General features: G+C 41.0%; 3 protein-coding genes across 7 annotated transcripts; 1 reads left to right on the top strand and 2 right to left on the bottom strand.

The window, feature by feature from the left end:
* Positions 1 to 927: 927 nt before the first annotated feature.
* Positions 928 to 10,813, bottom strand: LOC130695881 (mucin-1-like). The gene is made up of 5 exons (XM_057518946.2): positions 10,623 to 10,813; positions 4,730 to 5,258; positions 2,695 to 2,813; positions 1,738 to 1,924; positions 928 to 932 (listed from the first exon to the last, which is right to left on the bottom strand). Exons 2-5 carry the CDS (start codon positions 5,097 to 5,099, stop codon positions 928 to 930), a joined length of 681 nt encoding a protein of 226 aa, XP_057374929.1. The 5' UTR covers positions 5,100 to 5,258; positions 10,623 to 10,813.
* A 2,637-nt stretch (positions 10,814 to 13,450) lies between these two features.
* Positions 13,451 to 23,858, top strand: LOC130695899 (ninein-like). Of its 4 annotated transcripts, none has more exons than XM_057518973.2 (21): positions 13,451 to 13,524; positions 13,786 to 14,090; positions 14,150 to 14,272; positions 14,343 to 14,476; positions 17,802 to 18,050; positions 18,525 to 18,665; positions 18,728 to 18,902; positions 19,209 to 19,313; positions 19,468 to 19,631; positions 19,718 to 19,904; positions 20,012 to 20,194; positions 20,263 to 20,442; positions 20,551 to 20,640; positions 20,902 to 20,934; positions 21,398 to 21,563; positions 21,645 to 21,934; positions 22,000 to 22,087; positions 22,157 to 22,656; positions 22,865 to 23,039; positions 23,145 to 23,245; positions 23,375 to 23,858. In XM_057518973.2, the coding sequence occupies exons 2-21, from the start codon at positions 13,899 to 13,901 to the stop codon at positions 23,495 to 23,497; spliced, it is 3,399 nt and encodes a 1,132-aa protein (XP_057374956.1). In that variant the 5' UTR covers positions 13,451 to 13,524; positions 13,786 to 13,898; the 3' UTR covers positions 23,498 to 23,858. The 4 variants fall into 4 exon arrangements, with proteins under 4 accessions (XP_057374956.1, XP_059353180.1, XP_059353183.1 ...); XM_059497197.1 differs by having other exon boundaries at positions 20,890 to 20,934; XM_059497198.1 differs by having other exon boundaries at positions 13,518 to 13,656; positions 20,890 to 20,934.
* On the bottom strand, positions 14,489 to 17,122 carry LOC130695890 (XK-related protein 7-like). 2 transcript variants are annotated; one of them, XM_057518960.2, is made up of 8 exons: positions 16,787 to 17,122; positions 16,534 to 16,722; positions 16,237 to 16,469; positions 15,934 to 16,166; positions 15,747 to 15,872; positions 15,406 to 15,680; positions 15,059 to 15,321; positions 14,489 to 14,993 (listed from the first exon to the last, which is right to left on the bottom strand). In XM_057518960.2, the coding sequence occupies exons 2-8, from the start codon at positions 16,673 to 16,675 to the stop codon at positions 14,646 to 14,648; spliced, it is 1,620 nt and encodes a 539-aa protein (XP_057374943.1). In that variant the 5' UTR covers positions 16,676 to 16,722; positions 16,787 to 17,122; the 3' UTR covers positions 14,489 to 14,645. The 2 variants fall into 2 exon arrangements, with proteins under 2 accessions (XP_057374943.1, XP_059353186.1); XM_059497203.1 differs by having other exon boundaries at positions 16,528 to 16,722; positions 16,787 to 17,111.
* Positions 23,859 to 24,152: the final 294 nt, after the last annotated feature.

Raw genomic sequence — 24,152 nt, 5'->3', positions numbered from 1 at the left:
CGATGTTCTTTTAAAGTCGAAATTCCAAACAGCACCAATCGATCGCTTCAATCGATATTGTTTTATTCACTTTGTTTTTCTTCGATCTGTTTTGGTCACGATCCATTCCATTTTTGCGCTCACTGTGTTTTTCTTCTTGTTCACGAATCCATTAACACAACATACCAGCAAGCATCAAAAAAAGAAATACACGGAATTTCTTTTTGGCGAAGAATAAAAGTTGGGTTGGTCGTCACCTGAGTTTTAGAAATGTTTGACACTTTTAACGGGGCAATAACAATCGTGAATTTTTTTGCGTTCATTTCGTATTCACGACACACAAAAAACCGAACGCAAGAAACAAACGTGAAGGTGTGTCAAGTGTCGTCTGCTTACACGAAAAATCGGGACAAGTCTCATATGGCCTCCTTTTTTTTTTTATTGTTTGTCTTTGGGCGTACGAGGGACGAGCCGGCATCGTTGCCAGTAGCAACCAAAAAACGTTGGAGGGGTTACCGAAAAAAAAAGGAATTTACCCTCCACCCTACGACGTTGGAAAGGGGAGCGGTTTGCGCCGGCGTTCCAGGCTAAAGAGAAACCATTAATGCATAGCAATAGGCTGCCGTCATTGATCTATGCACCCAATATTCCCTTCCCTGTTCGGTAGTCTTCTTCCTCTCCCCCTCCTTGTTCCATCCATTTCCTCTGTTTGTTTTGTTGTCTCTTCCAAACACGATTTTGGCCCGTCAACACTCAAGTACACTTTCACGCACAGCAAAAAGCCGTGCGCTCACGCAAAGAGAAAAAAAAAAGGATTTGTTTTACCCAATCTCATTTTCATTTTTTTTTTTCGAATACCTTTTAAGGGTGTTGGCCTATGATTTTTTTTCCAACAAAAAACATTGCGGATGCGGTTTACAATACGCGAGACTATAGACGTCAATATAGTCAACCTGTTTATCACCGACGTATGACCAAAACAAAATCACGACCACCGTAAACTAAAAAAGGTCGACGTATCGAATCGAACGCCCACCACGAACTTGCTTAATGAATTATGAATGAGACGGGCATAAAAAGCCAAAACATTGTTCGTGTAGATGCCCTTTCTTTTCCCAACTTCCAAACAGGGAGCTGGGGTACATCACTTGTTTTCCCCGAAAAATAAAAATTCCAATTTGAATTTTGAAAGGGTAAAAAAAAAAGTACGTTTGAAAGCCGCAGGGTTATTCGTCATAATTTAAAAGCGTAATCCATTCTTCTGGCTTTTTTTTTTTTTTTTGTAAGGATCAGTTTGGCCAGCGCCATTAAAAAACCAAAAACAGCTGGCCAGCCTCGGGGTAGGTATTTCGTCTTGTTGTTTTGATGTTTCCCTCTTTTGTCGAAATGCTTTTTGCCTTGTTCCAGATCCGCCCAACTGTTGCAAACACACAAGCCAAAACAGAGATGTTTCGACCTTGGTCGTGCGAAATCCCGGCTGTCTCTACCCCAGACCGGAAAGCGAAATTCGATGTACCCACACGTAAAAAAATTGTTTTGAAAGCCCTTCCCCCAAACTTGACAAGATTGTTTTCACACACACCTACACAGGCAACCGAGCCTCTGTTGATTGCAACCACAAATTGTGCGGTGATGTCATCGTCCCCCCCCAAAAAACTCGTTTTATGTAAAAAAAAATTTGCATGCGGGCTTCCGCTAAATACTTAATGATGGGCATGCACACATTTAAAAAAAAATTGATTAGCATTTGGTTCTTACTCTGCAGCTGGACAATAGTAGCCTGGAACTCTTGTAGACGCTCGTCGATGTAGTCCTGTGACTGGGAGGCGATCAGGTCAGCCGTGGATGGCTGGCCGGCCTCGGGCACGTAGCCCCACTCGAACGAGCCGGCCGAAAGGACGGAGCTGGGCGACAGAGGAGGTCCGTAAGATGAATGACTTCCAACCTTTAAAAAAAAAATTATGGGTGTATAAAATACAAGTACCGTTGCGCTTCAGAAATAACTTACAAACAAATAACAATCACATTTACAAATTAAAAGGATGAGGTTTTTTTCCCGTTTCATTCACGAACGATCAGCGACAGCTCACGAGGTGGTCGGTCATAGGGTTAAGTTATTCCGTAGACATGCACGAGAAAAGATGCGTCAAAAATGCTTTTTTTTTCTATTTACCATTACAGAAATTTGAATAATAAAAGGAAATTCTGTACGGCACGCAAAGCGCTAGTCGTGTCTGTTAATCTACCGGCGACTTGAAAGCATCAAGTCACCGATAAATGTTTGAAAAAACAACCGACATTGTTTTAAGGCATGAAAAAAAACGAGTTCCTCATTTGAATATCATTTCAAAGGCGAACTGGAGGGTCTTTTCTGCGAATGACAATTCGTTATCATGCAACGCAACCATTTAAGAAGATACAAAGGGCATCTACTGTGCGTGCGTTTTTCCGAGAGAATTGATAAGGAGTCCACAGAATGACAGTTGACTGATTAGCATACGGAATCACAATGATTAATTTTTAAAAAGAAATGTAAACTTCCAGCAAAGGTGGAGAAAATGTAAACAAAAGACGGAATACCTCACAAGTGCGGACGTCGACGAAAACATGCCACAAAGGGGAAATATTTCTGAAAAAAAAAATGGGATTGTGCAAAAACATGCAAATTTTAAGCAAATAAAAAGAATGCAAGCTGAATGGAAAAAAAAAACGTACCCAAGAAGCCGGTCGTGGTGAAACAGATCCATTGCGGCCGTTGCCAGCGGCTGACGGGGCTTGTCGACGAACGACGGCCGGAACCGGTTGGAAAGCGCTTTGCGATCCGCTACCGAAACCTGCAAACAAAAACAATCAGCACGTGTAAATATTTTTTCTTTCTTTTTTTTTTATAAAAAAGATAAGATAGTTCATCAACCTCGAAATCAAGAATTTACAAAAAAACAAAACAAGTGCCCTAGAAACCTTTTTTTTTGTTTTTAACGTGGCGCGCCATCTATTTGGCGAGATTATGTTATGCCAATGTTTTCGGAAAACTAAGATATATAATGGCTTTTTCCTGTGCATTTTCTAGGAATACATAAGTCAAAGAGTCAGCCAGCGGATATAGAATCGAGCCGTGACAAGTGACAACGGAAGGTAGCGGAACGACCCCGGCCCTTGGAGGTCTACATTTTACACGGAAAAAAAAACGCGATGGCAAACACAGACTAAAAAAAAAAAAAATGTAAACTAGACAAAAGACAGGAGAGCCATTTGAAAAGTAACAAGGTGGAAGTTAAATCCCCAAAATAAAATCCAATAAAATAGGCAAAAGAATGAAAGAGCATAAATCCTGTTCGTTTTAATGAAGAGCGGCGAGCGCGTGAAAAATGGGCCAGCAGAGCCACTAGCAAACTTGGTCGCTTGCCTATTTATATACACGTTTCGTTGTGTGTGTGTGTGTGTGTGTGTGACGTGACAGACTGGAAAAGTAGAGAGAGAGCGAGATCTTTACAAAGTTATTCAAAGAAGTTGGGGAAGAAAATTTTTAAAAACTGAAGAGACCGAGGGAAAAAAAACTGGGCATTTTTCCCACAGATTTTCTTTTTTGTGTGGTATTCTCAATCCATCTGACAGCAGCAGACATATTCCAGAATTAAAAAACAGTTTGAATTTGAAACAGTAGCAATATCCCCCTAATTTAAATTTAATCTAAAAAAAATCATTAACGTACCTATCTCCATAAAAGAACGAGAGAAATGCCTACAGGTAATGTGAACGTGAGCAACTGATTAAAGCCTTGACCATTAATAATGAGCCCAGAGTAACCTTATTTCTTTTTCTGGCAATCTCTCATCAAGATGCATGAAAGAGATCGCGACGCTTGTTGAATCACGCGCCTCATTTTGAACCCTACGGTACAGTCACCGATGCCCAAACGAAGGCTTTTTCACGCCCATCGCACGCGCATCCTTCGGCAGCATCCCGTCCCACGCATCAAAGCCGAATCTTGTCCAATCAACTGACAATCCATCACACAAGAACGAGAGAGCATTTTTTTTTTTAAAGGGTAACGTGATTTTAAAAAAAGTTAAAGATCCTTCCTGTTATGTACATTTCTAAATTAAATATTGCTGTCGGAACAAACGTCTAAACAGAAATTGTCATCAAATGGTTTTGGGCATGTGTTTGTTCTAACCCTAAAGTCGATGAACTTTTGTAAAAATAGATGGAAATAAAAAGAACCAAGGGGACAGAAACCAATAAAAGTTGGAAATGTAGAATCACGCCGGCGACGGCTAAAGATTGGGAGAGTGGCGCCTGTTGTGATGGATCGACACAAAGTCTACGGACGTCACTTCTTTTTCGTTTTTCAAGGAACCCGGAAATAAATTCTTTCAAATTTTTTTTTTTTTTTTGTTTGTTACAAGCTCCCTGAATTTTATCGCTATTTCAACTGATTTGGCGCTTCCTTACAAAAAAAATAAAATTGTTTCATTTGTTTTCGACCCGAAAATTTTACTCCCAATCAATTAAAGTTGATGAATTGATGTTTTTATTGAACAACATAATCCTGCGTGTACCACCATGCGCTTTGTTGGCTGTCCGTCTTAAATAAACGTCGACATCTATAAAAATAAACAGGCAACGTGATGGAAGATTACCGGTGTCCTCTAGCGACGAACCTTGTCAATACATTTACGGAATGTAGAAATGCCCAACATCGTCAATCACGCACAAGAATTAGCAGCTTGTAGCTGTAAAAACGTACCTAAAAAGTGTTGCAACTGTTGTTGAGGAGAGCCACCATCCGCTGATGTCAGGGCTATGGAATGAGGCCGGAGGCGAGCGCCGGCAACGGGCGACGGGCAAGGCGAAGATTGCGGGGAAGCCGATGAGCCGCACGGTGGCGAAAGTAGCTGTCGCCTGAGCATCAACGGTCCCGGACTGGCTGCGTGAGTGTCCATCGGTGCGGACATTCGCGGAGCCATCGGTAGCGGACTCGAAGAGGCCGGCCGGAACGGACTGGCAGGAGCAGCTGGAACGCCAATATTGCGTGATGATGATGCAGCAGCGTCGCTCTGCTTTCCGCGGCCGCCAAAAGGCTGTGGCGACTTGTTGTGTTGGAAATTATACGCCATTTTCGTTTTGAATTGACTTATCCAATTTTCAAAACAAGTGCGACAAATCCTCGATGTTGTCCGTGAAAATGAATTTTCGCTTGGTCACGCTCTACCGTTTCAGCCAATCACCAGTCTGCCATGGTCCAGCGGTCGAATCCAGTTTTAGAAAACGCGTACCTTTTTTTGTAATATCAAGAAAAATAATAATCAGAAATTAATTTCGATTCACGTTTGAATATTTAAAAATTTATGAAAAACAGTCGTATTTCAAAAGATTTCACAAATTGCATCTTTCTTTAATGTGTGTTGACAGCTCTTAATGTAAAAGGCTGGTGTCAGTTGAGCGGCACTCAAAATATTGATACAGCCATGAAAAACATCTATATTTGAATCACTAATCTTGTGTCGTTTGGCATATGAGTGCGCAAAAACTGAGGTCCATAGACGAGTCGTCTTTTAAGCCAGACGTTTGTGGTTTGTTTATCCAGCAAAAGAGTGCAAATAGATCCTATTGCTATTTTTTCTTAAAACCCACAAGAAATCAACAGATGAACGCTCCGTCTTGGTCAGTCTAGTTCTTGATCGACGCCATATGCTGTCGACATGATTGATCGCTTTAAAAGAAAAAAAAAGTTTACCGCTGAACAAACAGGAAGTCTGACTTTTATGACTCTAATTAAATCTAGAAACTAGGAAAAGATCGTACACAAATCGAAAAAAATTCTGGGAACCAGCTGTTCCAGAAAAAGAGGGCTAAACTAAAAAAAAAAAAAAATCCATGGAAAGTATAGGGGAAGATTTTTGGGGGTGGAAATTCGATCCAAACAAGATGGTTTCGGCAACAAGGAAAAAAGGGGATGTTGATGGCACTAACGATAAACTTTGACATTTGAAATAGTTGAAACGATGGGGAAAATGGAAACTAGTTTCGAGTAAGCGATAATCGATAAATAGCTTCGACAACATCATTTCACGTGCGCAACACGAAACGCGGAATGCGTCACGCTCGACACGACACCTGATGGGCAGGCGTCCCCTAATCGAACCTCCTAACCCGCCACACAAAACAACTGGGAAATTTCTAGGGGTTTTTTGTTTTGTAAAATTAGACACGTTCCAAAAATGTCCAGCAGCCAGACTCTCTATCGTTAAAGAAAATCCGGGGAAAATCCAACAAAAAAGCAATTTACGAAAAAGGACCTATTTTGTTGTCTAAAGAACAAGAAAAAAAGAGGCCATTTTTGCGTGAGTAGAAGCATTCCAGTGTTAGTGTACAGTTGTTCCAGATAGCTTGGGCCTGGAAGAAATCGAATCAGCCGTGCCTTGTCACAAACCGGAAGCAGCCGGAACGACAATAAACAAACACATCCATCATTTTTAGATGCCGGCAAAGCATCCATGGCTGACATTCACAAAGACTGTTTTACGATTGTCGGGTTTTTATGACAGCACCAAAATTGTTTTCAAACATTTTTGTTTCGATACGTTGGACAACCAATAAAATGCAAACAGCACGCGTTACGCACATCCGCCACAGGTAGGCCCCCCCCCCCTTATTTGTTTAAAACAATTGCACGGGCGTAAAAGAAAAAAGGTTGTCGACTGTCTGATTAAGTCATTTTAGATGTCGTCATTTTTCAAATTATTGGCAAATGGATTGACGCGTCACTCGGTACGCAAAAGTACGGAATGGCGTCTTACGTAAAGAATAAAAAAAACAGATTTTTAATTCGCAAATGTTTCTTTTCGTACTGGAACTTGAGACGACTAACATACTACTAGCGACGAGTCGTGACCAATGTTGGAATCGCTAGTCGATGATGGATTCGAGCGTGCGTCATCGTGAATAAGTACCCATCCTTCATCCCATGACAGAAACAAAACTTTCGGCTTTGCGCGCTATAAATATAATCGCACCATCCGCCCCAAACAGACCTGTCCGACGTTTCGTTTAATGGACAGTGGGAAACAAAAAATATGCATATTTAAGAAAGAAGAGTTGTTCTAATTTCGTCCCAAAAAACAAACAAACAGGAAATGTTGGTAATCAGCAGTTACGTCAGACCTATAATAGATTTTCGAATAATGAGAACGATCATTTTTTTTTTAAGAAAAAGAAAATCGCTTTTAATGGTCTGCCCAAACTGAAAATCGTGGCCAACGGATCAGAGTGGCAAAGAACCAAACCACAAATGTTTTGGATGGTGCTTTTCGACCTCGGGCTGTCTTTTTACGATATGCCCACTTGGCATTAGGAGAAGGATCAGCTTGCGAGGAGGTTGTCGCTTCTTGTTTTAGTAACAAGGTGTAATGTTTTTAAAAGATCCCGACCCACATTGTCACCTGCCAAATGTATCCGACGTCCAACATGAACAAACACAGAATGGAAAAGAATCAGGAAAAAGCTTTACGTTGTGACCGGTGCCACTATTTTCATTTCTTTCCATCTTCCATTGGGAAACTATTTTTACATAAGACGTAAGGGGAGAGGGGGATGATGGGTGCGCAGGACCCGGTTGACTAGACACCGCCCGCGCTATTTCCAGTCAAGATCGAGATTTTAAAAAGAAACCTATTGAGAGGAACAACTTTCTCTTTTAAACCATAAAATCAAAAATCAAAATGAAATACAAAAAGAAGACTGTGTCGAGATTAGACGTCCGTGAAATGGCACACCAAGGTCTAAATAAATCAAAAAGAAAATCACATTTTTCTTTTTGATTTCACCTGGAAATATGCGAAAGAAAATGATTGTGACAAGATTTGTTTGCCAAAAGAATGCCCCCTCAAATGAAGGCGGGAAAAAGGTCGCCGAGTATGTGTCTCTTTTGCGCACGTCGGTATATTTCCGTTAAGTGTTTTCCGTGAAAAATGAAACTTGGGACGTAGTTCAACAAGACTCTCATTAGTGGCGCGTGGGTTTTTCGTGTTGAGTCTTCCCTCCCAAGTAAACGACCTCCCTCGCTACAAAATAAAACAATCAAAAGTCTTTGACTTTTCAACAATTTCACCCGCCCACGGAATTGAAAATCGGGAAAAAATAGGTCCGTGCGTGACGATAAAAAAATGTTTTGCGTACGAGAATATGCTGGTAACGAGGACAATTGAAAGTGGACGAATTAAGCGGCAAGTTGGACGCTACCCAACATGCAACACATGAAAGGTTCAGTGAGCGAAGGGAAAAACAAGAAACGATTTGAACACCAGCCACTCAGAAATGGCTTTAAATTCTTCTTTGGACCTGTTTGGATTTCCGATTTTGAAATTTCAATACGTCATTCATACGTGGCCAATTTTTGTTGTTCTTTAAAGTTTTTCCAAAAAGAAAATTGAGGAAACAAACACTTTGGGTGGCTGCTGACTAAATTTAGCCTCGCCACCCTATAACCCAATCGTCAAGTTCCCGTGGACAGGGCCTCCCAACGGCGTTCATAAAATTAAAAAAAGAAAATATATGCCGATCGTGTTTTGGCTGAAACACCATCAAGGGCCTGGAGAAAATAGATTACCTTAGGAAAAAAAAATTTTTCTTTTGTTTTTATCTTTTTTTTTTTTCTTCAAGAGCTGTATAATGCAACCAGTGATTCTGGATATTTTTCTACTTCACGCTAGACGGCCTTCGTGATTGAATGAACGACCATCCGGAGGTGTTGGCCTGACCTTGAAATTCGTATAAACATAGGCGCTTGGCTAAGAAAAAATAATAAACTTGGCCGATATTTAAGACTTTTGTTTTTGTTTTTAAACACGTCATTTTTTTTACGATTTTGTGAAATAAAAAATGGCCCCCCCCCCCCCCCCCCCAAAAAAAAAGGTGTTTTTAAGCTGGACAAAAGTTGGTGCTTTGCAAACATCTCATCCTTGTTGGGACGAGCGGGGTTTTTTACTACACAGCTCCATCTATTATTATAACATCTGATCGCCTTCTTGGCAGGTTTGTCTTTTTCTTGCTGATCTTCTTGCTGGTTGCCATCCCACCGGTAAGAGCCAGTCGCGCGAAATTAGTTTTTTTGCCTGTTCCAAGTCCACGAACGCACGCCTCAAAACAGAACCAAAAATAAATGGCAGACGGCCGGCTTTTTTTTTTAACAACAGCACTGCCAAATCAACAAAGGCTCAACTGCGAACGACGATCGAAAGAAAATCATTTACATACGTGAGTATGAATTTATGTGTTCGAGAACAGTCTGAATTTTCTAAACGTCTTGGGAAAAAAATGGACAAAAAACGACCAGCGTGAGAAGCTTTTTGTTGTCCCGACATAGTCTACTTTTGTTGTTTTAACAAAAAATCCGGTCAGGGTAAATATAAAAAAGGTTGTTGAACTGGCTCGACGGAGCGTGTACGCAATAGTAAAAACAACAATGCGCGGATTTTCGCATTTCTCAAGACTTCCCTTACTACAACATTGTCTGCGATTTTCCTTTGTTTTACGAACTAGATTGAACGATTACCGGATATGCATCACAATCAAACCCACACAACATTTTTCCATGTTTACGCAGTAAAACAAAACAAAAAAGAGAAAAAAAAAGAAGTGACATTTAACGGCGAAACGCATCCAGTTGGAATTAGTCCCCTCCCCCAATTGGATGAGTGTTAAAAAAGTATCGAGTTCATTGACAATGTCATCATTCGAACTAATCTGGAAAAGACAATCTACGTGGTCAGTTAGAACGTGTCTAGTCTTGTCTGTTTCGTTTTGTCTAGAACGGCAAAAGAGGAAGAGAAAACTTAGACCGGTTTCGAGCGCCAAAAGAATAAAAACAACAAAAACAAAATGGCCGTTCTAAATCGGGCAAGACTTGTGCAGAACCCACGTGACTTGCACCACCCACACTTGAGAACCCCCCTCCTTTTCTTTGTTTGCTCGTGAAAACAAAAAGAAAAACTTTTAGATTTAAGGGAATTTGCAAATTCAAGAAAAGCCCCTGGTCATTAGTTTAAGATGTTTGTTTGCTAACCCCCCCTCCGTTCTTTTGAACCTAGCAGTTTCTGGGTAACGCAATTGTTCGTTTTTCGTTCCTGCAATACTTTTACTTTAGTCTTCAATTAACGAAAGTGTTGAAAACAAAACTGGACAATGTTCCATCGAGGCGAATTGCCAATTTTTTTATAGCATTGACCTACTTATTTTCCTTGGAGAAGGAACAAAAAACAAGAGAATAAAACAACAAAGTTGAGAATTTTGCAAGTATTCGCCAACGGGCGCCAACATCCGGGTCGTTGGACGATCAAGGGATTCCAAAAAACCGAGAGAATTCACCTTTTGTCCCCACTCAAACATCTTAATCAGCATGGAACTTTACGAGAATTAGTAAAGCACCAGAGTTTCCCTCAACAACGAAAAAATAAACTGAAGAATTCAGTCGAAATTCAACAGGGTTTAGCTCCAGTTGGAGTGAATGTCTTACACGTGGGGCAATAAAAATGGAAACCCTCTTAAACCGATCGTAGCCGTTTTGTTTCCCACATGGGACATTTCGAAACCGTAACAATAAATAAAAGCAAAACACGGAAAGGACAAAATTAGAAACTTACCCGTTCTACAGGAAGTATTGAGATTATCGCGGAGGTAGTTCCGACTCGGTCGTTCTGGTGAAACCGACAGAGCTGGAAGAGACAAGCAATCGGAGATATACAAAGAGAGGCGAGAGAGGAGAGCAGAGCACGTGTTACGAGTTGGGCAGCAGAAGACTCACTGACCGAGCAACACATGCACCGGCCTGCAAGAACACCAACAGCGACGGGCACATTTATCCGCCAATAGCGGAGTGATCTTTCCAGTTCCTTCTTCGTTTTGGTTTCCACGTCTTTTCCTTCCGCTTCTTCCTCGTGTTCACTTGGGTTTGTTCAATCGTTGTCACAGTAGAAAAAGATCTAAATTTAGGCTCTCGACACACCGCCCCGAAACAGATGGTCGATTCGCGCCAAAATATTAATTCTCGATGTAGTGCTTTCAACGCCATCTATTTCTCTTTCCCATGCCTTTATCGCCATCTATTTCTCTTTCCCATGCCTTCATCGCCATCTAGCGAGGGTTTTGCCATTTGTTTTTGTTTTTCTGTATTTACGAAAGGAAAAAAGAAGTCACAGACAGGATATTAGAGGACAGAAAAATAACAAATTTAAAAGGGTCGCTGCACTCTGAGAGAAAACGCAACGTACGCATATAACGAGCTAGAAGAAATCTCATGACGTGTGGTTTGATTTACACGGGAACGATAACGAAAACCACTACCTTACCAAATGGTTTAGCAAAATGTGGTGTCGTCACAAATCACAAGTGAATTTGGCTCGCGAAAACTTGGCCAACAGCATTTCGAAAGGAACCCTAGGATTATGTAAACTTACATAGATATGGCCATCTTTCAAGCAAAAAACCGCCGAGGTAATGAGCCAAACAGCTTCCGCTGTTTCGTTTGGTGTGCCCGCTGATGAATCGAGTTCGCGTCGTTGGCAGTTGCTCGGCTGTGATAGAATGTGATGACATGTGAGTTGTTTGGTGTCAATTTCTAATTTTGAACCTTCGCTCACTATTTTTTCCCATGCCGCTTTGGTTATTTTGATTATTTTTTCGTTCTATGTGGTGTTATGTATACGTGGCAGTAAACAAGACTTGACGATGATGAATAACTAGCAGTGACTGCTTCTAAAGAACCTTGAAGTTTAAACTTCCATAAACAAAGTAAAAATTATAGAGAATATAAGGATTTTTTTCAAATACATCAATACTTGATTTTCAGATCCAACTAATGGTATAAACAAAGCAGTGAAGAAATATTAATGATGTGGCATTACATTCGTGGCTGCTGCCATCCTCGGGGTTGTAGTCATAATAGCTGCTGGTGGGGACGAACATTCATGGCCACTTAACTCGGTTAATGTTGGGCAATTGAGGTCTGCGATACAAAACTTCAGCCGGAAGAATCCATGTGGAACACGCAATCCCTTTCCCTCCATGAGTTGTTAATCAACCGAACATCCGTCCACCAAAACAGAGAGGAACAGTAAATTCTTTTTTATCCTATTTTATTCTAGCTATAACTTTCTTTTCATAATCTTTTCGCTCCGATGCTTTTAATTAACTGCAAACCAAACGATCTCGCATTTTCACACGAACTAGTTGAAATTGACTGACTTATTTGACAGCTAAACTAAAGCTACTCAATGTGAACTGGTATGTACATGGCTCACTAGATTTCAAAATATTATTTCAAGGAAACAGAAGAAGAGATATAAAAAGAATTGTTGGCAATAATCCACAAGTTTAGCAAAGCAACTGTCAACGTCTTGCAAAATTACCAAGTGTAACCGCGATTGCGAAATGTGCAAGTGCAAATGCACCCATAAATAGGAGTTTGACCTCAAAATCCTGCTGGTCTATTGTTTCCTGCCAGAAATACTGGGTGTAAAAGATAATCGTGTCCATTACATTCTTTAAATACTTGAAGTAAATTTTTATGTCTTAATTGGTATGTACGTTTATTGGAAAAAAGTGAGCAAAAAGAAACAGAAGATTATTTTTTTAAATGTCAATCCTTTTAAAGTTGTGTATGGCTTCACGATCCGACCAGAATGATACCGTCGTACTCATGGAAGCGAATAGTCACGCCAATTTAACTACACTAGAACTTACCTTTCTTTTCATTGTTTTTCGGTGGCTAGCAATTTCGAATTTTCGTAACTCTCCCTCGTTATTTCATCATCCCTGCCGAGTTTTTTTTTTCATCTTTTCTCGCTGTTGGTGTCTTTGGTATGTATAACATTTTTATTTAGAGCTCGCAAAAATTGCTGAGAGAAAAGGACACTCCCCCTTCACTCATTTCGTCCTTTTGGTTTATCCTAGCTTGATCGGATATGTAGGCCACGTTAGACGTGATGCTATTATAGACACACAATATAACCTGCATGCCAGTATAAAGACCTAGTCGACACAAAAGGTTACTATTTCAGATAATTGTCCCTTGGTTAACTTTGCAACAACACGCCATTCATAGATTAGGTGCGTAAACCGGTCGCAGAGCAGCGATAACATGACAACAAGAAGGTATAGCTTTCTTTGTTCATTTTCCCAATCAATATATCGATTTTTGCGAGTTTGTCTGCCTTTAAAAGTTAAAACTTAACCCATTTTGAATTTAATATACAACGCCTAGGACTTTAAACTTTTCATCGTATGTAAAGAAAGGAAACTTGAACTGAAAGCAACGGAAGGAAGGCCGCCACACAGGTGGTATCCGTGTAGGTTTTATTTTTTTCGGAACACAAAATGTTTCATTTCCGGCCCTTGCCCGCGGTAAAAAGCACGAAGGTTGCAGCTAGATGGCAGCTTTGTTATAGTTCACAGTTTTTTTTTTCACTTTTTATCAGTCGTTTGCTGTCAGAGTGAGTGAGAAGGCTGTATATACATGCCAAGCTTTCGTTTTCTAAATCCAAATGTGTAAGTTAGCTCATGTTTCTTCTCATTGTTCTAGCAGCTTTGTTGCAGTGTCGGTTTCGGTGTTTTGGAGTTATGTTGAAAGTTGGAAAGCATGTTTGTGTTACTTGTACATGCCGTCGTGCGATAAAGCTAGTAATATTTTGTGGACCTTTACGTGGGAATATTGGACTATTGATATCATATCGTTTGTAGCCTTGATAGTCGATTCATTCACTTCCCGTAATTTACTTGATTATTGTGTTTTTTTTTTCTTATTTGAAGCTTTTTTCAGGGTCTGAACGTAGAAGGTTGTCATCCTTGGCATGTGGCTGTGACAGATAAACGAGAAACAACATTCCTGCCTCATTCCATCTTTTTAAATTATTTGACCAGTTATGGAAGTACCAGAAAAAAATAGCAATTTTCACATTGAAGACCACCATTCTCCACCATCTTTAAATGAAAGTGAAGAAGATTATTTGAGAACAACATGGGGAAAGCTTGGTGTTGGACAAGATGGCTATCTAGATCAATCTCAACTAGCACTCGTGTGTGAATGTATCGGAATGGAGAAACTGTCAGATGAGGTGATTAATGTCGATTTACCTTGGATATGCTTAGTAAACAATTCTTGATTTTTCTAAAGGTTATTGCACAGCTCTTTGACAAACTTGACCTCGACCACGATGGTCGTATTAGCTTTGGCGAATTTCTGCATCTTTTCCAAAATGTGAGACCGGGGAAAGGGGATGGACCTCTAGAATCCGAAGTATGTACAATGCAAGCTTACAAGACGTATGCCGTAAATTCCATGGTCCAATGTTACGGTTTTATTTTAGAACTATGAGCCAAACAACTGGGAGATTGGATCTACGAATCGGAATAACGGGTCGCTGGTGCGTTCCGAACTGCTCATGATGCCCTCTCAGTCAACCATGGCTCTATTTTCCAATATTGATCCAGCTGGTACAGGGTAAGTCGTGCATTTCCATATGTTTACCATTTTTATTCAGTTGGCAGGGCACGTAGTACGTTAAGAATTTATAAAAATGTATGAGCTGATGCAAACGAGAAAGTGCGAGTAAAATTAGAGAAGATTCGAATAAGGCTGAAGGACACAGGAAAGAATCGCTTTCCTGCAATTAAAACAATTTGGGAGATTCGTTTTTGTTAGGCATTTTGCCATCAGGGTGGTAGTGTCGATAATAGAGGAACATAAAAAAGAGACCGAGAATGAAGGAAACACATGTCCCGATTAGAGCAGGAAAGTGATACCAGTGAGTTGCGCTGTCAGGTTGTAGAAACCATAGAACTATCATAGTAGTATTTTCAGCTGCCATCAACAAGTAATAAACCGAATACTTGACCCTTGTTGCTGCCGCTTTCACGTTGATCATAACAAACGTGAACATCCACCCAACAACGACATTGTAAAAGAATTCTTCGCAGTGTTTCCGCTTTCCGTCATTTGTTCCACAAAAATTTGTGCGCTGTAGGGAAAAGAATCCACACACCTTTTAGCTTTACATCGTAATTTTATATGTATGGATTGTACCTGTGCTAAAATCCAAACAATCATGAGTGCCCAGTGTCCACCCAGTGCAATAAAAACCTCTTGTTTGAATGCGTTAGCAAAAAGGGCCAAGGCTAGGACACGGGAGGCAACCTGAAAGGTGTGCCAAAGGAAAGTAGTTGCTGAGCCGCCCACGCTCATTTGAGGCTTGTCCGGGACAGCGTAACGTAAAGTTCTCTGATAGGATGTTAGGGACCACGCCAACGACATTAGAGATGATAATGATGAAACCGATTGAACCAAGACTGTAAATTTACGATCGAAGAATTAATTCACGTCAGTTTGGTTCGTTTGGTTCAAAACAAGACAGAAAGATGAATTGTAATTACCGGTGATAATGTAATCGTTCTCCGTTGTACTTTGGGGAGGGCGTTTTGCCAAAATGTAAAGCTGCAAGATTAATTGGGGAGCGTCCTGCATGAAACTGTGCATAAGCTCCAAGATTGCTATATCCCGTTCTTCGTGCAACAGCAGGTTGTAATATTCCACCTGCTTCTTCATTTCAGCTTGTTGCTTTGGCCAAGGACAGTATGGCCCTTGAACGTTAATTTTTTGCAGCCGGGACTTGCGACTTTTGATCCCATAGTAAAGTAAATCGATGTATCTGTTCAAAAAGTGATCTCGGTTACATTACCAACTCTACAGAATTTGTAAAGAGACATTCCATCACCTGAAAATAGGACCTAAAAGAAGAAAGTGTACAATGATGCGAAAGATCCACCAACATTTAGAGAATCCTGGCCTCGATGAGTTAGAGAACATACGTCTTGATGCTTGATAATCTTCGTTGCAGTACCTATCCGATTTTAAACGTAGATGTAGGGTCAAAATCAAATTAAGAAATTATTTTTTTGTACCAGTAAAGACTGAAAGCGTTCACGAAAATAGTAGGAACAACAATCAAAGTAACGGTGAGCGAAAACCACCATGTCGAGTCCGGCTCGTCCCACAGCACATAAGCGGCAGCAATGTCACTACCGTGATCAAAAAATGACCCAAAAATGGAAAATAGTGCACCGAAAATGCTCCAGTTTGTAAACTCTGGCAGGGGTGGAGGTTTATGCAGAAAAACATCGCCACGATCTATGATCTAAATTTCAAAAGCAGATATTTTTGAGTTCTCCCTTGGAATCATTATTTATTATTTGCATTAGGCATACCTTGTTGATGCTGCTTCCTATGTTACGCACTTCTCTGTTGACATGGCCTCCAACTTGAACAGGGAAAGTGTAGACTTCTTTCAAAAAGGAAGGAGGCTTCATCGTTGGGATATATGAGCTGATGTCCATCATTTCAGGGACACGAACATTAGGCAAATTGACTCTTGGCAATGCAGAAAAGTGGCCCATTCTTCGGGGAGCACTGGGTGTTGTTGGTGGTCCAGCACTAATGCCTGTCAAAGCCGAGGTTTTCACTAAAACTTGTTGTCAACTTATTTTGATTGTAAATACCATTACATCCAGGCAGTAAAACTGGGTTTTCTAAGGGCAGGGCAGGATATATGTTACAGCTTGTGGTTGAAAAAGTACCAGCATTTTCAGTGTCCACTGAAGAAGAAAAGTGTATGACAGGAGATCCTGTGTTGTTTTTATCACCCATTGTTGAATGCTATAGCTGCCAAACTAAGTTATTAGATACCGCGTGTTCTGAAATCATGATTCAAGTTGTAAATTTAGTCATGAAGAGCCAATTTACGTAATAAAAACGTACTCAATGAAAAAAATGGTTGGTAGGAGGAGGGAGATCCAGGTCCACATTAGTCTATAAATTTTTAAACAGTTAATGGCCTCGTAACTCTGCAAAAGACGCGTGAGGCACCCCTGTGCACTAGAATGTTGCTATCTCCTGTTTCACGTCATACAGTTATGCACCATGCTTGAAAAAGTTTTTGACATTTGTGTTGACGAGCGTCACCTAGCAACGGACGTGGCAGTCGACGGGAAACTCAAGAGTTCTTTGTTCTGCCTCTCCTGGGGTATTTGTTGTTATTAGAGAAGGAAGGATGTACCAAGGCCGTTCCCCACTGTCAGTGTACCTGAAAATAACGTTAGTAAAATGAAGAAGAAAAAGAAAAGGTTATGCGAAAAAGGCGTGTAGCCTTGGCTTTCACTGGGCGACAATTAATAATTATTGTCGTATCCGGTGTTGTCATCAGTTTTTGCCCTCTTCGGTTTCGTAGCCCTTCTTGTTCGTTCTGGCTACAACTGCATTTTCCCACTAAAACCCGCGGTTCGGTTCTCAAATCTGGAAAAGAAATCCGCAGGAAAAACATACAGACATCTGTTGAGGATAGCTACAGTCATGTGTGTACTCTACCAAAAAAAAAAAAAAAAAAAAAAAAAAGACTCACGATGTTGTTGATGGTATCATCAGTAGCATAGTAGGATCCAAATGTTGTTTATCAGAACGTCAACGTCTTACGGTGAATGATGATATCCATTTCTCGCCTGACATAACAACCATCCGGCAAACAGCGTTTCTAGTTTCGCTAACCGTGTGGATTTCATGTTTAACAATTCCGAATGTTTCTCTTCCTGGGCACAGTTATGTTCTGAAATAGCAGAGGAAACTTATCCTAAATTCCAGGTTACGAACAATGATTGGAATGCTTAACATAATTTGCGTGCGTGTCGACACGCTTTTCGTATCATAAAACAAGATGTTCAGTTGCTCTATAGATTTTTATGATTTTATTACATCAATTTTTCGTTATCTGTGTCAATAGATTTGCAACTTACGATGCCACGGTCGAGTGCCTCCGTTCCCTGGGCGTCGTTCATGCGTCGTCCCTCCTGGATGCTCTCAGTTTCCGCCATCATCCGTCCAAAAGACTTTGCCTTCGCGAACTCGTCTGCGCCCTCCAAGAAGAAATGAATGCTGGATTGGAGAATGGTTTGCTGGCCAACAGTGGACCAAGTGGCGCTGCTTTGCACGCGGGAGTTCTACTCATACAACACGAGCTTTCCGCCGTTCGGTAATCTTTTGATCAGTTTTACTTGACTCAAAATTCAAAGTGAAATCAGCAGACGGAACGTAAAAACCACAAGCAGGATATTGATTATAACAAATATCTTCGATGTTTAAATTGCATTCTCTTTGGGTTTTTACGTGATACAAGTTGCGTGAGCGGTATCGTGCGCTAGCCACTTGTAATCCGTCGTACAATTTTATGCGAAAACATGTAGCTTTTTTCTTTCTCTTTGGCATGGGCCCAATGGCCTTGATTTGTTGATACAAGACGTTACAGCCGTCCCACCCGTGAGTTGTGGAAACGTTGGAGCTAGGGTTGGGACACAAAATTTCCATAATTAGACGCCAACGTATTTTCAGTCTTCCTTCTTTCTTTTTATTTCTAATTCTGTTCTTTTCTCCTTTTTTTTTTCTCCCCCACATTGCTTTCCTTGTGGCCTGTTGGCTTGTTGTGTATCCGCTGTCGCTCGACACACAGACTGACGGTAGAACACGCCAGCCGCGAGTGTGAAAAACTCCGCAGCGACTTACAAGAGGCTAACCAGCGGTCGTCGTTGCTGGCCCAGGAGGTGGACGAGAACCACGCCAAACAGGAGACGATCCGACGGACACAATTCAAGTATAGACTATTAAAAGTTGAAGCAAATAAAAACAAATGGTGACCCGTTTCTCTTAAAATAGGCAGTTGGAACAGCGACACGCCGATCAGCTGCGTCTGGTTCAGGAAGTCGCTCAGGCCGATCGCGATCAGCTGGTGAGTCAGCTCCAGAGAGAGCTGGATAAACGGCAACAGCAGCTGTCGCAGTCCAAGGAAGAGGAAGCACGGCTCAAGGAGTCGATGCAAACCATGAGCGAGGTGAGTATTTTTTTTTTTTTTTTGAAGAAAAATTATGACGTCTCGCCTCACACGTGAAGGTCGTGTGAAACATTCCAGACGCCTCGGTCAGCTAACGAAAAAAAAAAAAAAAATTAGCCAGGAGAAGATTATCTGTCAACGACGAGTTGCCGTGGTTCTTGAATGGCTTCCAAAATGCTGGACGACGTTCGCAACAGGCACCAGTCTGGCGAGATGATCATTTGAGTCGTTTATCATTATTCGCTGATGGGTGACAATAAAGAAACGTCCATTTCTTTTTTTTTTGCAACGTGATCCGTCTTTCAGGATAACGCGAGACTGTCCGCCGAAAACGCCAATCTGACAGAAAAACTTGCTAGTTCCGAAAGGGCCAACGGTCGTCTCATCCAGGAGCTGGACGGTGTTTCTCTCGTAAAACTTTTTTCTCTCTCTGACCTTTTAATTGATTGAACACTTGTTTACGTGCCGTGTGCTATTTTTCATGATTAAGTTGGCTTTCTTTAGCACGATACTTAATCAGCCCCCATTCGTACAAACTTTCATTATTGCATTATGTCGAATACAGATGGCCGAATTAGAGTCACGCTGCGAAGCCTTGGAAGAGAGCCAGCGACATTCCCTCACCGAACAGTTGAACCGCATGTCGGCCGAAAATCTTCAACTGCGGGACCGGACGGACGAACTCTCAGCTGAAATCGAATTACTCAGAGGACAGTTGGCAGCCGCAAGGTATGTTTTTTTTCTCATTTTTATTGCGTAATTAACGATAATGCGTCTCTAACGCTGTGGCGGACTTGTTTTATACGATGCATTAGGACCGAGTGTGTCGGATTAGGTCCAGCTTGGCGTTCAGAGCCGACAATGTCTGGTGCTGTGAAACGTCGCAACGGCGAAGAGGAGGAATTGGGAATGGAAGATCATGTGGGCAAAGTCCGCAAGAAGGAGGCGGGAACGGGACACTGCAGTTCAGAGGAATCGCCTCGTCCATTATCTGACAATCAAGTATGTGTGTCACCGTCCAGTTGACGTTTTACAGCTTCGTACGCTCCCCAAAAGAACTTGTTGATGATGCGATTCGTTTCTTCTTTCTTGGTATTCCGTCGGCGCAGAATGGATGGAAAGAGGGGGCAAACAATGTGAATAACGATCAGAGCTTGGCAGCCCAGTTGCAAGAAGTCAAGCATCAAACGTCGTCCGGGCCTGTCGTTAACGCTGGTGGATCTACCATTAAAGAACAGCTGAAACGTGTCTTTGAAAAATTGCGTCTCCAAATAGTCGAAGAATTCTTAGAGGTTGTGCATTTCTTGGAACTGTTAATTAGAACGCATGTTGTATGACCGACGTATTTGATTTTCAAAAGGGCAACGATAGTGTGGCTACTCTCCAGAATCAGTATCGCAACGTATTGGTTCAACAAGAGGAGCGACACGCCGAGGAGAAACGTAGTTTAATCGAGTCACACCTGCTCAAGCTGTCCGCACTGGAAGCTCAATTAGCCGAAACGCAAATTCGAAACGAAGATCTAGTCCAACTCCAAACAGTAAATTCAAACTTTTCAGATAACCTGTTGTGCGTGTTAAACTTCTTTCTTTTCTCGCGTTTTTATCGACGCATTGATTGAATATTGATGATTTGATTGCGATTTCAGGTCATGGAAGCTGAACACGAAATGGAATTGAAGGAGGTGCGCCAGCAGCTCAAACGCGTCCATTCCAAGGACTCCAAACAGGAAGAATACGTAAGAACGCTTCTTTTAAAAAAAAAAAAAAAGCAAAACAAACAAAAAGATGGAAATAACGAGTTTTTTTTAATGCGAGGACAAATCGCTAGTTTTTTTTTTTTTTTTTTTTCTTCTCTTATTTTTATGATTGCTTAAATTATTCGACGTTTGATTGCATTATCAACCGTTTTCTTTCCTTATTTGGCTTCGACTCTGCTTTTCTGCCCGGAATAATTTCATTGCGGATATTCTTCGATTGGCCGTTAGCTGCACGTACAGCCAGAACTAACCCCTCTGTTTCAACTACTACGGGTATTAAACAAAAAAAAAAAAAATGAAAAAAAAAAAATTATAACCAAACACACACCTGTCCCACCAATCTCTTTTAACCTTACAAATAAGACACGTGCCCGATTGACACCTGACTTTTTTTTCAGAACCTCATTAACAACCGACTTTCTCTTGATGTCGAGGCCAATGTTTTTTTTTTCTTTTCATTTCTATGTAAAATTCAATTCTTTTTAGTCTCTCTGCAATGCCAGACAGCTTATCAATCGCAATTTTTGTTTTAGCCCTACCAACAACGTAAAAACTAGTTCACACGAACCCCCATTATTGACCATTTTCTACCCTACCTCAAACCTGCATTTGTAGACTAGACGGCCCTTTTGCGCAAACGCTGCACACTGTGAACAATTCGTGTGCAAGCACTGTTGGGTTTCGCACCATCTGTCATGTTGTCATTCTATACGGCATTGCTTGTTTTCTTTTCTAGGAAAACTTGACCGAGGCCCTGGCCGACTTGGACGCCGCTCTGGAGAAAGAATTGAGCCGTGACTCTGAACACGACTCGGCTCTGCAGTCGGAAGAGAGTTCGACAAAAGTCGAAGAACTGGAGAAACAGTGCAAAACGTTGGAAAACGAACTCGATTCCGTTAAAGGTACCCGTTGCAAAATTTGTCTGTTTTCACTTTACATTGTTTTCGAGTGATCATGATTGTTTTTATTGGTTGTGGCCACAGTTGAAATTGTAAAGATATTGATCGACAACGAGGAGCTCCGCCTAAAAGTGAGACGACAACAGGAAGAAATGGAGAAAGAACTAAAAGAGTCGGAAGAGCGGATGGAAGAAAAAGTCGAGTTTGAAACAGCGTTACTTCAACAGCGGATAAAGCAGCTCGTTCGTGATCTCGAAGATGAGAAACAGAGAAATCAGGTTGAGAAAAATGCATTAGAGGAAGATCGACGTGATTTAGAGTCCCGATTGGATATGCTCCGGACGGAATTCGATCGACTTGATGACTACTGGCAGGTACTGTTTGCTACATTTTGCGTTGGAATGTTCTCATTTTGAAAAACTTTTTTTTAAATTTCTAGTCAAAGTTAGACGAGGAACGAGAAATCTACGATCAAGAACGGGATTCGACGGATGAAAAGTTCCGATCACTCGAGATGAAAATCAAAGGTAATTTTGGATTAAGTGGCAAACGTTCCAATGAATTTAACCACATTTCGTCATATTGTTTCATCATAGAATACGAGGAGCTTCTCGGACAAGGTGATACATCAAGCACGAGTAGCCTTTCGACTATAGAAGAACGGGCCAACTGGGAAAAGCAGCTGAATGATTTAGAGGAAGAAAGCGAAGCTCAAATCAAACAAATTGCGCAGCTCGAAGCGCAGCTAGAACAAATGCAGAAAGAAAAAGATCTAGAAACGATCAGATCCCGACAAGAAATCGATCAGTTGACGGCCGATCTTCAATCGACGAAATTGCAATTAGCCGAAGCGATTGAACGAGAAGAAAAATTGATAATTAAATTGGAAAATGTGCGTGAATTGCTGCCTGCGTCCAAGTCACCTCCGAGTCCTCATTCAAATCGACCTCTATCACCGACACCGAAGCCCGGTATCCTACCCCCTGGCTACTCCCCGTTGAAAAGTAAAGGCTGGGCCAAAAGTCAACGATCACCTGCCTCTCTTTCACCTTGCAAGTCTTTCGAGTCAACTATAGATGGCGTAGACGGTAGACAGGTACTAATACCCGTTTCGAATTCAAACAAATAGTAATATTTAAAGAAAAAAAGAAAAGAAAAACAAGGGGATTGAGAAACTGGTTATTGATTAATTGATAAAAAAAGAAACTGGTTAGTGATTAATTTGATCCGTAAAGTTGAAGCTTGATTTGCATTAATTTTTATTATAGTTATTCATCGTTTGTTACATTGTTTGACCATTTCAGTTGAGGAGATCTCCATCACTAAACAGCGGAACATCTGAGCCTCACCGAGCTTCACGTGTCGATATAAGCGTTTTTCAATCTCTCAACTGTCGTTTGAAGCAGCAAGAGCAGCGTTGCAGGGAACTCTACTATGCCCTGCAGTGCCAAAAACTTCGTACAGAACAAATCTTGTTTGGTAAATGAATTCACAAAAGCCTAGAGAGAAAACTAAAATTCACAATTATACATCTGAAAAATGCTGTGCATCTTTTGAATAATGATTCATCATCGTTATCAACAGATACCAAGGCTCAACACCATGCGGAGATAACTACCCTGGAGACGATGATGAAGACATCTGAAGATGCATTACGTCAGATGTCGCTTCAACATAAACAAACGGTACGCAAAGTCATGAAGCAACAAGTCTTTTGTGTTGATTGGTGAGGCGACCAATCAACCCAACTCAATAAGGAAAAATAATTGGATTTTTTTGTTTTTGTTTTGGAACTGTTGGATTTGTCTTTACAGATGGACAAGTTGGCTTCATCCGACATGCTAATCATGGAGCTTTACACGGAAAACTCTCAACTGTTGCAAGCGCTGCATTTGCAAAACCTGTCCCACAGCACGGCATCTGGACTGTCTATGTGATTTTATCTGTTTTTATCGAACGACTGCAAATTCCGATTTCATCACATCATCTTTCGTCTTCAGTGTATTTGCGAAACCCAGATTGTGATCAAAATTCTCAGAAAACTCTTTGGAAATTTTGAATGATGAACTTTGTATCGAATCGTACTTTTTTTTAAAGCTATTTACGACCTACAAAATCCTATTTCTCACCATAATTTAATTCAAGATCACAGAAATTGCTCACTATCTCCATTGTAATTACAGCCCTGTACCGCTCGTCAATTTCTTTTAATCAAAGGCAACTCTTTTTTTTTTAATATCGAAAGTGCACAATTAATAATGCGATTTTTTTTTACAAATATAAATAAATGAATAAAAATTTTAGTTATCGAAATTTAAATACATGTGTCATGCTGAGGAAAAAAAATATCTATCCACTTACTAAAAATACGTGTTTAGCACGTTTAGTATTGGCGAACCAAAATGAAGTATAACCTCGATGATAATTTGTGGGTTAAGTAAGCCCCAACATGGTCGAGTACCGAGTATTTGCGCGGAATACGCAATGCTGGACACGTTTTGTCCCAGGTTTCTAAAAAACGGCCATCGACAAGTAAGAAAACGTTTCTTGTGTCCGATATGCGCGCGCGCGCGCGGCGCTTCGGTCGTCCGT

This window comes from Daphnia carinata, chromosome 10 (genome assembly GCF_022539665.2).
Source record: "Daphnia carinata strain CSIRO-1 chromosome 10, CSIRO_AGI_Dcar_HiC_V3, whole genome shotgun sequence".
Taxonomy (NCBI): domain Eukaryota; kingdom Metazoa; phylum Arthropoda; class Branchiopoda; order Diplostraca; family Daphniidae; genus Daphnia; species Daphnia carinata.
The sequence above is the reverse complement of the archived record's forward strand: the minus strand, read 5'-3'. Positions and strand labels throughout refer to the sequence as shown.